Source organism: Macrobrachium rosenbergii, chromosome 44 (assembly GCF_040412425.1).
Source record: "Macrobrachium rosenbergii isolate ZJJX-2024 chromosome 44, ASM4041242v1, whole genome shotgun sequence".
Classification (NCBI taxonomy): domain Eukaryota; kingdom Metazoa; phylum Arthropoda; class Malacostraca; order Decapoda; family Palaemonidae; genus Macrobrachium; species Macrobrachium rosenbergii.
This window is the reverse complement of record NC_089784.1, coordinates 12,251,509-12,265,503: the sequence shown is the minus strand read 5'-3', so window position 1 is coordinate 12,265,503 and position 13,995 is coordinate 12,251,509. Positions and strand designations below refer to the sequence as shown.

The following is a 13,995-nucleotide window of genomic DNA, read 5'->3' as shown; positions in this document are numbered from 1 at the left end:
GAGATCACCAAAATATAGATCTATTTTCGGTGGTCTTGTTTATACGCTGTAGAGGCTGTACAGAAAACTCGATAGCGCCGAAGAAACTTCGACGCATTTTTTACTTGTTTTATATTGAAACTTATGCTCTTACACTGTATTTCAATACAGTAGTCTTGGTTCCTTAACGCATGTGTGTGTGTGTTTGAATTACACGGATATGAAGAGTCACAGGTCTGAGATAATAGTGATGGGCTATGATGTCTAAACAGTGCTATGAATAGAGATTTGTAGATTTTATAATCAATACGCAAAAAAGTTTTACGTAGAATGGTCAGTTTTAATTAAACCAGGTTTCATACTAAGGAGATATTCATCTCCATCTTTTCTTGATTTTAACACAAATTGATTGATAAAATACTTAATGAAAGAACAGAAAACGTAGGAAAAAATTTTGGAAAGTGTAACGAATGCAAAGTGAAATGTCTGATGCTGGCAGATGATCGTGTTGACAGGTATCAGTAAAGGGAAGCACAGATGGATTTATTTATGAATCTGTTTTCAATCATTGTGGTACGAAACATTTCAAACACAGCCGTAAAGAACTTGAGACAAAACTGAAGCAATACAAATCGATGCAGGAGCAGGAAGCACAGCCAGTTGCCTCCTTCAACAAATGAATGGAAATTTGCAAGAGAAATTATGTATTGCCAGGACATTAAAACCATAGTAATCTAGAATCACGTATTCTAATAAAAATAATAGCAAATAAATTCTTGACACCAGTTCAGATGTATGTAACCGCAGTGAATTGTCCTGAAAAGAAACTTTCAAATAATTTTCTTTTAGGTAAATTCTTTGCTCGTTTTGTTTTATCTTACTGCATCGTGGCGGTTTCTTTGTACTTTAGCGACAATGTTCTTATCGCTTGACCTTGAGAAGGTGTGATAAACACGTGAGCGTTAGGTAAACTCTTCATTTAGCCCTTGGTTGGTTGGCTTTGATCAAACCGGCCTCATACAGGTTTGATTACACACACACACACACACACACACACACACACACACATACATATATATATATATATATATATATATATATATATATATATATATATATATATATATATATATATATATATATAACCTCTCTCTCTCTCTCTCTCTCTCTCTCTCTCTCTCTCTCTTCATATATATATATATATATATATATATATATATATATATATATATATATATATATATATATATATATATATATATATATATATACTGCCATGACGTTCACTCACCATCCGGGATAATGGCCTACCAAGTCTCCCCTCAAACTTTTAATTGCACATTGTGACATAATTGTGTTGTTTACGCCTGTTATATTGTGATGCAATGTATTTGTGTAACGAGCTGCAAAAAAAATGAAATGTGTTTTTCATGTCACTCCACCTTTAAGGAAGTGAAGTAACTATCCTGCGTAAAATTATTTTGAATGAAATGGTTAATGAGACTCGCGAAGTTACATAATCTCTCAAGATATCGAGTTGATGCGAATCGTGTCTAGACTGACTTCTTAAGGATTATAATCATCTTTGAGTGTCAATTAACATTTCTCTTCCTGATCAAAGTGATACTTAAGTTTTACCGCTGACATTCCGGAAATAAAATCACAGCTTAAGTGCACATTACGCAGAGACATATTCATATAATCATCCTGAGGCGTAATGCAGATTCACCTGTGATACGTAATGACGCGATGCGTGGGAAAGTGACCCTTATGTCGCTCACTGTTAGGAGAAATGTCCTCTGACGCAAAGTCCACCTGATTTTCAGGTGTATCGGTTTTATTTCCTGTTCCCTTATATTTACTTACATGTCATATTTTCCTATAACTTCTCTCTCTCTCTCTCTCTCTCTCTCTCTCTCTCTCTCTCTCTCTCTCTCTCTCTCTCTCTCTTTTCAGGCTGAATTCCCTTTGGAACCCTTTTGGGTTTATAGTCTGTTGACTGTCCACAAAAGTTTTCAGCGGAAGATTTCAAGAGAGAAGAAAGAAAATTACAATTTACTTTACACGTAAACAGTTAAAAATGAATCACTTTCTCATGAGAAGAAAATTGACAGATTTAAGATCATGTTTTCCTCTGCTTGAACGTTCCTCATTCAGAAAAATTTATTAATTTTTGCAGCAATCAAATAACTATTACGATGGCCATGCCCGTAGTTTACTTACTTTAATGTCATTCTGGATGTTATTAACAATAACGGAGTATTATGAAGCAATCTGAGTCTTATTAAAATATGATTAATCTTCGCTCTTCTTTTCTATTTTCACTCTGTTACTGAAAGATGCCGCAAAGTATAAGTGATGTTTCTAAATCTGTTTTATCTAAAAAGAACTACTGTTTAAGATGAAAATCTCCATCACCATAAATTCCTTTTCTGCCATTTTGTACGTTTTTTGATGAACAGTATTTCTATAATACTTTTTTCTATATACTTTTACATAGATAATTACTAAGTGTATTTTCTTAAGTACGATCGAAATCAATGACGAGTGTATTTTTCTTACGAACACACCTAAAGTACGAAAAGTTTCATTTGTTTTCATTCTGGTTTTTTAGAATATTGGAGTATCCAAAATTAGGGCAATTTCCAATATTCATGTCTAAGACCGGATGTGTTAATCGCCTTTAAACTAAAGCCATTTCATCTCTAATTATATAGTTTTACCATATCCTTTTCCGGTCCTTCTGGCTATATATAGTCCCATTCGCTCTCGTTTTAGTAATTCTTGCGTTCTCTCATTTATCTCCCTATAATTCTAGGTTTTCTGGCTGACATAATTCATGTTTCAGTGTTTATATTTCATCTGATTTGTCAGTCTTAATAATTTTTTTGATTTTATGTGCTCCAAGTTCTTTTTTTTTAATCCATGACTTGATTTTATTCAGTCCCTTACAATCGTCAAACATGTTACCAAAGTTTTTGTAGTAGGCTATTCATATGCAAATCTTCTACTCCCTAAGTCCTTTCGTTGTTTAAAACCTAAAGTTATCGTATTGTATTTAAATCTTACTCGCTGCTAAAGAGTTTCTTTTTATGTTCGACAAATAAATAATCTTTTCTGCATATTAGTCATACCGCAGTACATCGTAACGTGTCCTCAACCTCCTACAATTCTTTTATTAACAGAATGGCAGTTGATACGAATCCCTCAAATAAGAGCAATTTAACTTGTCTTAAAAAAGAAAGTTTTGGTGAATGAAATGAGATTACGCTGTTTTATATATATATATATATATATATATATATATATATATATATATATATATATATATATATATATATATATATATATATATATATATATATATATATATATTTACGTTTTTCCGTGGTTTTAGTTTGAAATATGCTCTGTGAGACAGGTAGCAACGATTTAAGTTAATTTAGCCTTGTGATTCTGACTTCGTGGGTACGGGAAAACGTAAAAAAGAGGAAAACAAAGGAGAATTTCATATGAGCATAGGGCTCTGGTTACTGAGGGAAATATTACGTAAAACACGTGGGCACATTTAAAGTAGTGTATTTACATAAATGACCTTAGTACGGGAAAGAGGAACTCAAGTAGATTGAATGAAACTGGGGAATTCCAGCCACAGTTCGAGAAGCTTCCACGATAGGGTCCCTCTGAAATGAGAGATATGCACATTATACGCCAGTAATGAAAATAGACAAAAGAATAATGAATTGAAGCTGCACTGAGGTGCCAAAGGAGTAATAAAGAATTAATACTGCCGGTGCAAGAGGCGCACGGACATTAGACAAAGGAGATTTCTGGCTTTCTCCTTAAGAAAATATTACGAGACAAAAGCGTGACTGAAATGGGGCTCTTCAGGGCACTTTACCTTAGCAGATTTTCCGAGGGCGCGTAGAAGGCGGTGCGTGGATGACTTGCAATTTCCGAGGGCGAGTTTCTTCCACGTGGTGAGATGCAAGGGCTTCCGTAAAGGGGCAAGGCGATGGGGACTCCTCGAAACTCCAAGCAATGGCGTGTGGGCTCGAGGAATACGGTCGAAGGACACGAGGAGAAGTATACTTTTGAAAGGGCCACGTGGTTAGGGATGCAAGGGCATCGATGGGGCCAGGTGTTGGGGACGTCTTCACAAGTTCACTCCATATCTTCCAGCCCGCGTGTGTGTGAGACCTCGTGGGCTTTTGCCTTTATCCTCCTATGGGGCAGGGGGCGTCCATCACAGATGCTTTGACTCATTGCACCTGCTGCCCGCAGGGAGGTTTTGGCCTGTAGGAGAAACGCCCAAGCCAGATTACTTTTGCCTCGAAGGAAAGATCTTTATCAAAAATGGGAGCGCCTTTAATCTTTTAAACCCTTGTTTTTAAGTCGATAGACAGATGGTCTATCGATCGGCCGGCTGGCAGTAAATGAACAACCAACAACAACAAAGGAGGGGGAGGTAATTTGCTAGCGAATTCTTGCTAATCATAATACCTCCCCATACAAGATGATGTACATACCTCCTTCGGGTGTGTACATCGATATTCAAGAATGAGCGGCAAATGCTTTACGTTACTCTACATTCTGCCTTGCAATGAACTTTACTCTAAGGGTTTTATGAAGCTGAGACATTACTTTTAATAACACATTGGGACAATTTTCGTTAACAGAACGCAAAGTGATTTAAACACTTGCAAAAGAATAATTACTTTAGATTTGGTTACCCACTGTAACTTTATAAAGTGACTCGAACAATTGTGAATTAATTAAGATTATAGGACCACGTATATGAGGCTATGGCCAACAAATGAAAAGAAATGGTTATTGTTCAAGAATTAAAATACACGGTTACTTAATTTTAGATAAAATGCATGCGGTTAGTACAATCTGCCTTGAAGAGGCTGTGTAAATGAAAAACAGCGTTTATTTTTGTAAATGACATCCCCTTTTACACGATACTGTAATGACTATACATATTCGCATTGATAATTTATCTTCGTTTTAACGTACTTGGCTCAGCTATCGTTCAACGCGAGCTGAGGATGACCCACACACCGGGAATTTGACAGTCGTGTGCGGGCGAGAGTATTCGCGAGGTTTTAATTCGCTAACCTTAAACTACGCTAATTTTATGCGTCCACTGCCTACTCAATGTTATGACGGGGCGAGCAGACAAAAGATGTGGGGTAGGACAAACAGCGATCTTGGAAGGAATGGAAGGGGGAAAAGGGATAATAATAACAAAAGGAAAATTACCAAGACGTTACGAATGAAAACTTGACCGCATATGAAAGGCGGGACACGTCCCTCAGAGCTTACAAAAGGGGCATTTAAATCACAAGGGCAAGAGTTTATGACTCGCGATTCATTAAAATAAAGATAACTAAATGACTAAAAGAAAGTAAATGATATTGGCAGAAGAGCTAAGGGAAAAAGAGTGAGGGTTTTATTGTGTTAGGCGGGAATTTATCGTCCTTTGCCTATAAATTACGGCCCGGACTATCACTTCAGTCCCAGGGCGAGGAAAGTGCACCGAAGGCGCGACTCCTTCAGGAGGGCTGACACGCACGCCCGGTGCCAAGGTATGGGCGCAGGGCGTGCCACTTCTCACTCTGTTATTCTTAATGATTTATACATTGTGTGGGGAATGGTATCCCGTATTTAATTGCCTCTTGTGGGGATAATTTAAGGGAAGATTAATAGAAGGTGATAAGAGATAGAAGTTCCTGAGGAACGGAGGAAGATAGAGGAGGGTCTGACGTCCCCTTCTGGATTAGGGGTGCCAAGACCTTCGAAAAATGAAATGGCGGCACAGGTGCCATGGGAGCTCTAGAGCTCTTTGTAAATTACCTGGAATGTCCCACGCCCGTGGTAATTTCGCCTCGAGTCTTTCTTAATGGGACAGTCGTCCTCGGCCGGGAAGCGGAGGGCCCGCGACCGGAGGGCGGCACGGAGTACCACCTGGGCCTGCTGATGCGACAGCTGACGCAGGAGTGTTCCGTGCGGGTTCTACCATGATCCGTCGCGGCTCTTGTAGTTCATCGGCCAAGTGAGATATGGCAGAATCCTGACTTGCAATTGCGTCGGCGACGGGCTGAGGCAGAGGGAGGCGGTCGGGGTGGTGTGAGCGGCTCGCAGGTAACGATGACCAGCTCAGGCACGGGTTGCGAGGCCGCACCTGCAGGTGAGCTTCCGCGGTGGTCGGGAGGAACCGTCTCTCTGACCGGCGCTGGTAGCGGTGCCAGGCCGGGGAAGAGAGGGGTCCTGAGTTGGATCCGTGAATGGAGATCGGCGTAGCGCTCTGGCGCTGGCACTAGGGCAGAGTCAGGCGCTATCAGAGGTTTCTTGGGCTCGTCGGTCAGGACGGACGAAGCTTGGCCCTGCTCGGGGCATGCAAGTGGCACCGGCAGGAATTTGGCATCTCCTGAAGGGAGATCTGATTGGGAGCCCTGGCACTGGCACTGAGGCAGGGCCGGGCACTGGGTGGATCGGGAACCGATCGAGGGGGCCACTGTACATTGTACTCAGGGGGCACTGGTGGGGACTGCACGTCCTCCTGGTACCCAGGGGCGCCAGTCTTGGCTGAGGGAGAAGCGGGGAGGATTACTCGCGCCCGCGGAATGATTCGGGAATGGGGACCCCTAGATTGTCGTGATTTCGGTGGGGACTGAAAGTCCTGTCCCAGGATGACGTCATAGCCTCCGGGGAGATGGCTTGCTACTGCAAGATTGCAAATTTTGGATTGGTGAGGTCTTGTGACTCTCAATTGGACCGTAGGGAGTATCATTTTAAATTGATTTATTCCCTCGATCGTGACGAGTTTTCGTCTATTGACGATAGCTCCGTGGGAACTCTGGCCTTCCGGATGAGGAGATTTTGCGCCCGAGTCCTCGAAAGCAGTGACTCGGCGCGCGGGCTCGCTACCTCGTGGAGGGGCCACGTATACAGGCCCTTCGGCGGGAGGGCCTAATGACTGGGGATCTGTGACGGCCAAGGCGACGGTGGGAGTATTTACTTTATTATTGCGTGGGCATTTTGCCCATGCGGAGAATGGCCATAGACCTTGCACGCCCGTGCAAAAGGTCTGGCTAAAGTCTTTCCGCTGCCCCTGTGGAGGGCGCAGGCGAGTTATTTGTCGGTTTTCGGGGAGAGAGGAGCCGGTTTCTTGTTCCGGCACTGTTCGGAGGAATGCCCGTTTTCTTGCAATAATGGCAAGTTAGGGGCTTGCCCAGTTCCCATTTTTGTGGGAATTTGAACCTCCGAGGAGGGACGGGGATTTATCTTCCGCCCCATGGTTCCTTCTTGGGTGGTGAGTTTCCCACATGTCTGCTATTCGGCAACACTCGGTGAGTGTTGCTGGGGCTTTTTCCACTATATGAGTGGCGAGGGCAGGAGGGGCGTAGCGCAGGAAATGCTCGAATTTAAACCGCTCGAGTACCTCGGCGGTGTTAGTGGCTCCTTCGGAATCGAGCCATTTTGTCAACGCCCGCGCTCGAATGGTACGCCCAATCGGACCAAGTCTGGCCTGCTTCTCTGGGCTGCTCTCTCCAACGTCTCCTCCACCGCTCGGGGTAATCTCGTACGCCTTCGTAACTGCTTGGCGTACGGCTTCCCAATTTCCCGATCGTCGGCGGGAAGGGCGTGGTGGCAACGAGGGCCTTTCCGCCCAGGAATTTAGTGAGAACAAGGGAGAGTTCCGCGGGGAGAGATCGCAGCACTCCAGGACTCGTTCGGCCCTTTCAAGCCATACCGGGTTCGGACTCGGTCCATTTTGGCATGAACGAGTGAGCTTGGCTGAGGGCACTCATCCCCGCGGCAGGGGCGGGGGTGGCGTGCTGTCGTTCTAGCACCTGGAGCTCATGGGCGCGTTCTCTCTCTCTCTCCTCACGTTCTCTCTCCTCTCTGCACGTTCTTTATCCTTCTCTCCTGCTCTTGAGGCGATTCTTCCCTCTCCCTCTCTTCACGTTCTCTCTCCCTCTCTTCACGTTCTCTTGCTCTCTCCGCCTTGGCATCGTCCACTCGTTCTTGAACCCATGCTCTCAGATCTTGCCCCGATAGTCCCATGTCCTTCCCAGCGGACATGTAGAATTTGAAATCCTCGTTTTGTTGGGCTCTGGTATTAGCCATCTTGGAATAATGGGTATAGGATATGTCTGAAAAGACTCAACTGCAGGAATCTGAAACACTCAATTGTTCAGACTGCAGGAGAATGGATCTGTCCGAATAAGACAGTTGATTAGTAAGTCTGGGGAGACCTTTTGTTAAAATTGGATGTGTCTTGGAAAGACGTGGTTGTTCTTGGCGAACGAATTCTAATATGCGTCTCGGAAGACGTAGTTGGATTTTGTCACGCTCGGACGAACTAGAATGATCAGTCCCGTAAGGGCTTAGATGTGTGTGAACTACACTATATAATGTCTCAAAAGGACTTAATTTTGGGTTCCCGCAGGAATGAGAAATTCTCGCCACGTGAGACGTAGAATTTTTGTATGAGTCCCTGAGGACTGGAATTTGGAGAAATTCTCGCCACGTGCGACGTAGAATTTTAGGAGTCTCTGAGGACTGGAGTTTGGAGGAATTCTCGCCACGTGCGACGTAGAATTTTAGGAGTCTCTGAGGACTGGAACTTGGAGAAATTCTCGCCACGTGCGACGTAGAATTTTAGGAGTCTCTAAGGACTGGAATTTGGAGAAATTCTCGCCACGTACAACGTAGAATTTTAGGAGTCTCTGAGGACTGGAATTTGGAGAAATTCTCGCCACGTGCGACGTAGAATTTTAGGAGTCTCTGAGGACTGGAATTTGGAGAAATTCTCGCCACGTGCGACGTAGAATTTTAGGAGTCACGTAGGACTTGGAATTTGTGGAATTTGGAGGAATTCTCGCCACGTGCGACGTAGAATTTTAGAGTCACTTAGGACTTGGAATTACGATTCGTCCCTTAGGACTTAGAAATTACTAACTAAGGGAAACCCAAAGAAAAATGTATGCTGGGAAATGAATGGGGAAAAAAAAAAAAATGCTACACACGCAGGCATGGGCGGGGTGGGGGTGCAGGTCGTCTGGCCAACACCGGAGGTATTTTTAGATTCTGGGTGAATGAACCCGTATATTTATATACCGTCTGGGATTCGGGAATTTCCCAGTCGTCTGAGAGGATAACAGTACAACGGCCTAGTAATTTTCCCTATAAGCGGAGTTTAAATTTTCGCTTTCTAACACCTAGCTCGAATTCTAACTACACTGAGAGAATTTTCAGCAATGCAAGCTGACTTCGTCGTGTCCCACGTGGGAATTTATTCGCGCCTAAATAACAGTTCGCTAATTCGAAATGCGAAGTAAAATTTATCACAGAGGAATTTCTTTTCGCACTATTCCTCGAAGCAAGAATATGGCAAGGATTTTAACACAGAGGAATTTCGCACTATTCCTCGAAGCAAAGGATGGTTAGCACTGGTTATTTTCTAACTACCTATCCTGAAAGGCATGCATTAACGAATCTAATACGGCGGTTCTTTTCTCTCAGTGATTACATGCGTCCCTATTTCTAATTCCTAGGAACAGTCACGATTGTAAAAGGTTTTGCTAAGATAAACACATTACTTACGTGGAATTTTCTGGATCTGTGTGCTGGTTTTACACATAAGGTTCGTAATTGTCTCGTACCCAGCTTAGCTTTGCTAATAGCTGATCTGGCAAGTTGCAAATGCAATAAAGCAACACTAGGGAACTGCAACTGCAAACGAGATCCTGGCAAGGTCGCCATTTTTACGTTTTCCGTGGTTTTAGTTTGAAATATGCTCTGTGAGACAGGTAGCAACGATTTAAGTTAATTTAGCCTTGTGATTCTGACTTCGTGGGTACGGGAAAACGTAAAAAGAGGAAAACAAAGGAGAATTTCATATGAGCATAGGGCTCTGGTTACTGAGGGAAATATTACGTAAAACACGTGGGCACATTTAAAGTAGTGTATTTACATGAATGACCTTAGTACGGGAAAGAGGAACTCAAGTAGATTGAATGAAACTGGGGAATTCCAGCCACAGTTCGAGAAGCTTCCACGAAGGGTCCCTCTGAAATGAGAGATATGCACATTATACGCCAGTAATGAAAATAGACAAAAGAATAATGAATTCGAAGCTGCACTGAGGGTGCCAAAGGAGTAATAAAGAATTAATACTGCCGGTGCAAGAGGCGCACGGACATTAGACAAGGGAGATTTCTGGCTTTCTCCTTAAGAAAATATTACGAGACAAAAGCGTGACTGAAATGGGGCTCTTCCAGGGCACTTTACCTTAGCAGATTTTCCGAGGCGCGTAGAAGGCGGTCCGTGGATGACTTGCAATTTCGGCGCAGTTTCTTCCACGTGGTGAGATGCAAGGGCTTCCGTAAAGGGGCAAGGCGATGGGGACTCCTCGAAACTCCAAGCAATGGCGTGTGGGCTCGAGGAATACGGTCGAAGGACACGAGGAGAAGTATACTTTTGAAAGGGCCACGTGGTTAGGATGCAAGGGCATCGATGGGGCCAGGTGTTGGGGACGTCTTCACAAGTTCACTCCATATCTTCCAGCCCGCGTGTGTGTGAGACCTCGTGGGTTTTTGCCTTTTATCCCCTCCTATGGGGCAGGGGGCGTCCATCACAGATGCTTTGACTCATTGCACCTGCTGCCGCAGGGAGGTTTTGGCCTGTAGGAGAAACGCAAGCCAGATTACTTTTGCCTCGAAGGAAAGATCTTTATCAAAAATGGGAGCGCCTTTAATCTTTTAACCCTTGTTTTTAAGTCGATAGACAGATGGTCTATCGATCGGCGGCTGGCAGTAAATGAACAACCAACAACAAAGGAGGGGGAGGTAATTTGCTAGCGAATTCTTGCTAATCATAATAATATATATATATATATATGTATAAACATATATGCATATATAAATAAATATATATATATATATATATATATATATATATATATATATATATATATATATATATATATATATATATATATATATATATATATATATATTATGTGTATATATACATAATACACACACATATACATGTATGTATGTAAACGTGTATATACTGTACTTTGATATTTTATCTCTAAAGCTGTGAGTTCCTAAAAGTCAAGTACTCTCTCCATTCTCTCACCCAATTGTTGCAATATGTTTGATGAAATCTCAATTCAATATCTCTCTTCAATCAACATTTTGGGTGTTCAGATTGCTACAGATTGGTCATGAAAAATCGCATTTATCAGAGTCTCAAATATATTTCTACAATATATGCCTACAATATTCGCTGTTTTTTCAGTGCCACGTATTGGATTTGTTTCCATTTTTTTAGTTACTCTTTTTTTAAAGACCTTGTTCTTCCTTGTAGAGTTTAATGGTCACATTCAACAGGTTGGAGCCAAAGGCTGTTCGTCTAGACATTGACACTTCTCTGTTCTCTCCTTACGATGCTCTTCTTATCTTCCCCAATTGTGGCGTCGCCATATTCATTTTACGGGTGTTTCTTTGGCCTGTGTTTCACTGTACTGAAGAAAGATTCACCTCTTTCTCTCAGGTGAATGAGTAAAACCCATCAAGTCACCATGTTCCAACTTTTCTTGGTTGACGTCAGCTATATCGGAATGACTCGATGCAGTGGCTGTTTCATCTTCTTTACATCCATAATTTGGAATTCTCGCCCTACATGAACTTTATGCGATTTCTATAGTCATTCTTTCCCTGAGAGGTGAATCGCTGCTTTATAGGCCTTTTTCTCAGGGTTAGATGAGGACACTGAATTGGCCATCCATTGGCCTTCTTGTACAAGCTGAAATAGACTCGTTTTACGAAATGGCTGGTCAAACCCTGCTCATGTATCTACTTTTACTTTACCATTTCCTAAACTGTCTTTTCCTTTCAAAAGAATGTGAATTAAATCTAACATTTTCTGCTACTGAAAACCCATACGGATTTTCCTTTTTTCCTAATTAACCTTCGCAATTGCATGTTTGTTAAAGGAAGTGCATGGCGACCGAGAGAGCTCCCTACATTGAGTGGCAATCTCCGCTGTATCCCGACCTTTACCCAAACAATCAACAATGCGACCTGACGATAGCCCCTGTACGTTATCACCGTCTGCTGTGATCAATATCTTACATCATGAGTGGTAAAACTAATGCTTGATATGCACACACCTATTCATGATCATTGATGTTTGCCTTTGCATTATAATTGAATTTTCAATGATATCCTTTCTTTCTGCTTCCTTGATGACTCAACAAATACAGGATGTGCCAAAGTTGACGTACGCGGTCTTCAACAATGTTAATCTCCCTGGAAATTGCCACGATTATATCTCCATCGACAGTGCTTTCGGCAGCACCCAGAGGTAAGCTGACGCTCTCGTAACATTATTTTTCATTCATACATTTTTCATCCTAGCATTCGCTTGATGTTAAAAGTGGTCTCAGTTCATTAGTGGTGGTCATTACTGATGAGAGCAGAAAAGTGCGAGTCAGGGATGAGATTAACGAGAATGAAATGAAGTAAAACGAAGTGAAATATGATTAAAATTCTGTGATGTTGTAATGAGGAGTACTCTGATGAGAATTTCAGACGAAGTTCTGACGTTCATTCTTTATGAGTATGGCGTAGCTTTTTCGCGAGCATTTTTAACTAATTGAATTAAAGAGCAAAACTTCAGTCTTCCTCATTCTTGGAAGCAACTAGTCTTTTGCCATACACTACACTTTTCCCACATTTCTGTCTTGCCTTCTTATAGCTATCCGTAAACGAAAAATTAGTTCTTTTATTTTTTCTTACATTTCGGCAATCGTCTCATTATTGAATTTACCTCAGGGTTTGTGGAAGCAGAACAGGCATGCAACAACTGATAGGATCCTACCATACAGCGCACTTCAAGAGCGATAGCAATACGGGGACGCAAGGGTGGGTGATGTCCTTCAAGCAGGTCAGCTCTAATTGTCACAGAACGATTTATCTCAGCTCGAGGTCTCCCAGAGGAGTTCTTACTTCACCTTCTTATCCGAGGAGCCATCCCAGATATGCTCAGTGCGAATGGTGGTTGACAGTGAGTAAGGCATACTTATTTAATTAACGTTTTGCAGTTGCTCGGTTAAATTTTCGATACGTTCTTGCTTCCAAATTTTGTAAGTCATCAATGTTTTCTATGTGTGTGCGTGTGCGTGTGATTGTGCGCTTGTACGCACGCATATGTTTTGACTGTTTTCTTAGCACTGTTTTGACCTTTTTTTTTTGCACAGACCTTCAATTCCCTAAAACTATTATGCTTAAATAACATTCAAGTTACAGGAAATTTTGTCCATTCCAGAAATTTTTATGATAAGATTCTGTATCGCTGTGGTCTAAATATCCCGACGATTCCTTAGTAAGTGTTATCTATATTCCAAAATCGTCATCTCAGCTTCCACGTATTGGCCTAATGTTGGTAAATGCCCATCCCTGTTCACCTCAGCAAGGAAGGTTCTTTTTGTTTTTTGTTTGCGGATTTTTACGAAAATTTCACCAGAGGTGGGCCTCACGACTGACAACTGATCATTAGATTTAGGAAGAGACAGAAGTGTAATTTTTGGAAAAAGGAACCTTTGCTCAACCTTGGCAGAGGTCTGTGTTCTCCGAACGCTTTAGATCAGCTAGCGTTCCGACAGCGTAAAATCGATCATCACGCAAAATTCTCTCCTTGTTTTTGTCGCTAAAAGTCTTATTTGTTCTTCAGTCATTGTGATAGATTCCATAATCTTGTCATGAATGCTTCTGGGGACATTTGTGTTGACAAATGTCCCTGCTAATCTTCAGTTAATGTCGTCGACTGTACGAAATCGTCTATTAAGTTTGCATGTGCATAATTCCATAAATTCAACATATAAGCTTCTGGTGCATGTGTGCCGGCATATGTCCAAGTACCAGAAATCATTATTTACGCTTCTTCTATGTGTGTTTTTGTGTTGGTAAATGTTCTAGCTATTGTTTCTATTCC

The 13,995-nt window shown here is 42.0% G+C and overlaps 1 protein-coding gene across 1 annotated transcript in view; it reads left to right on the top strand.

Moving 5' to 3' along the window:
• LOC136829345 (protein SpAN-like) overlaps positions 1-13,995 on the top strand; it is a 36,840-nt gene that overhangs the window by 21,458 nt on the left and 1,387 nt on the right. The window contains exons 12-14 of the mRNA XM_067087756.1: positions 11,996-12,098; positions 12,266-12,366; positions 12,837-13,068. Of these exons, the coding sequence (XP_066943857.1) occupies positions 11,996-12,098; positions 12,266-12,366; positions 12,837-13,068 (436 nt within the window). The remainder of the gene's footprint in view (positions 1-11,995; positions 12,099-12,265; positions 12,367-12,836; positions 13,069-13,995) is intronic.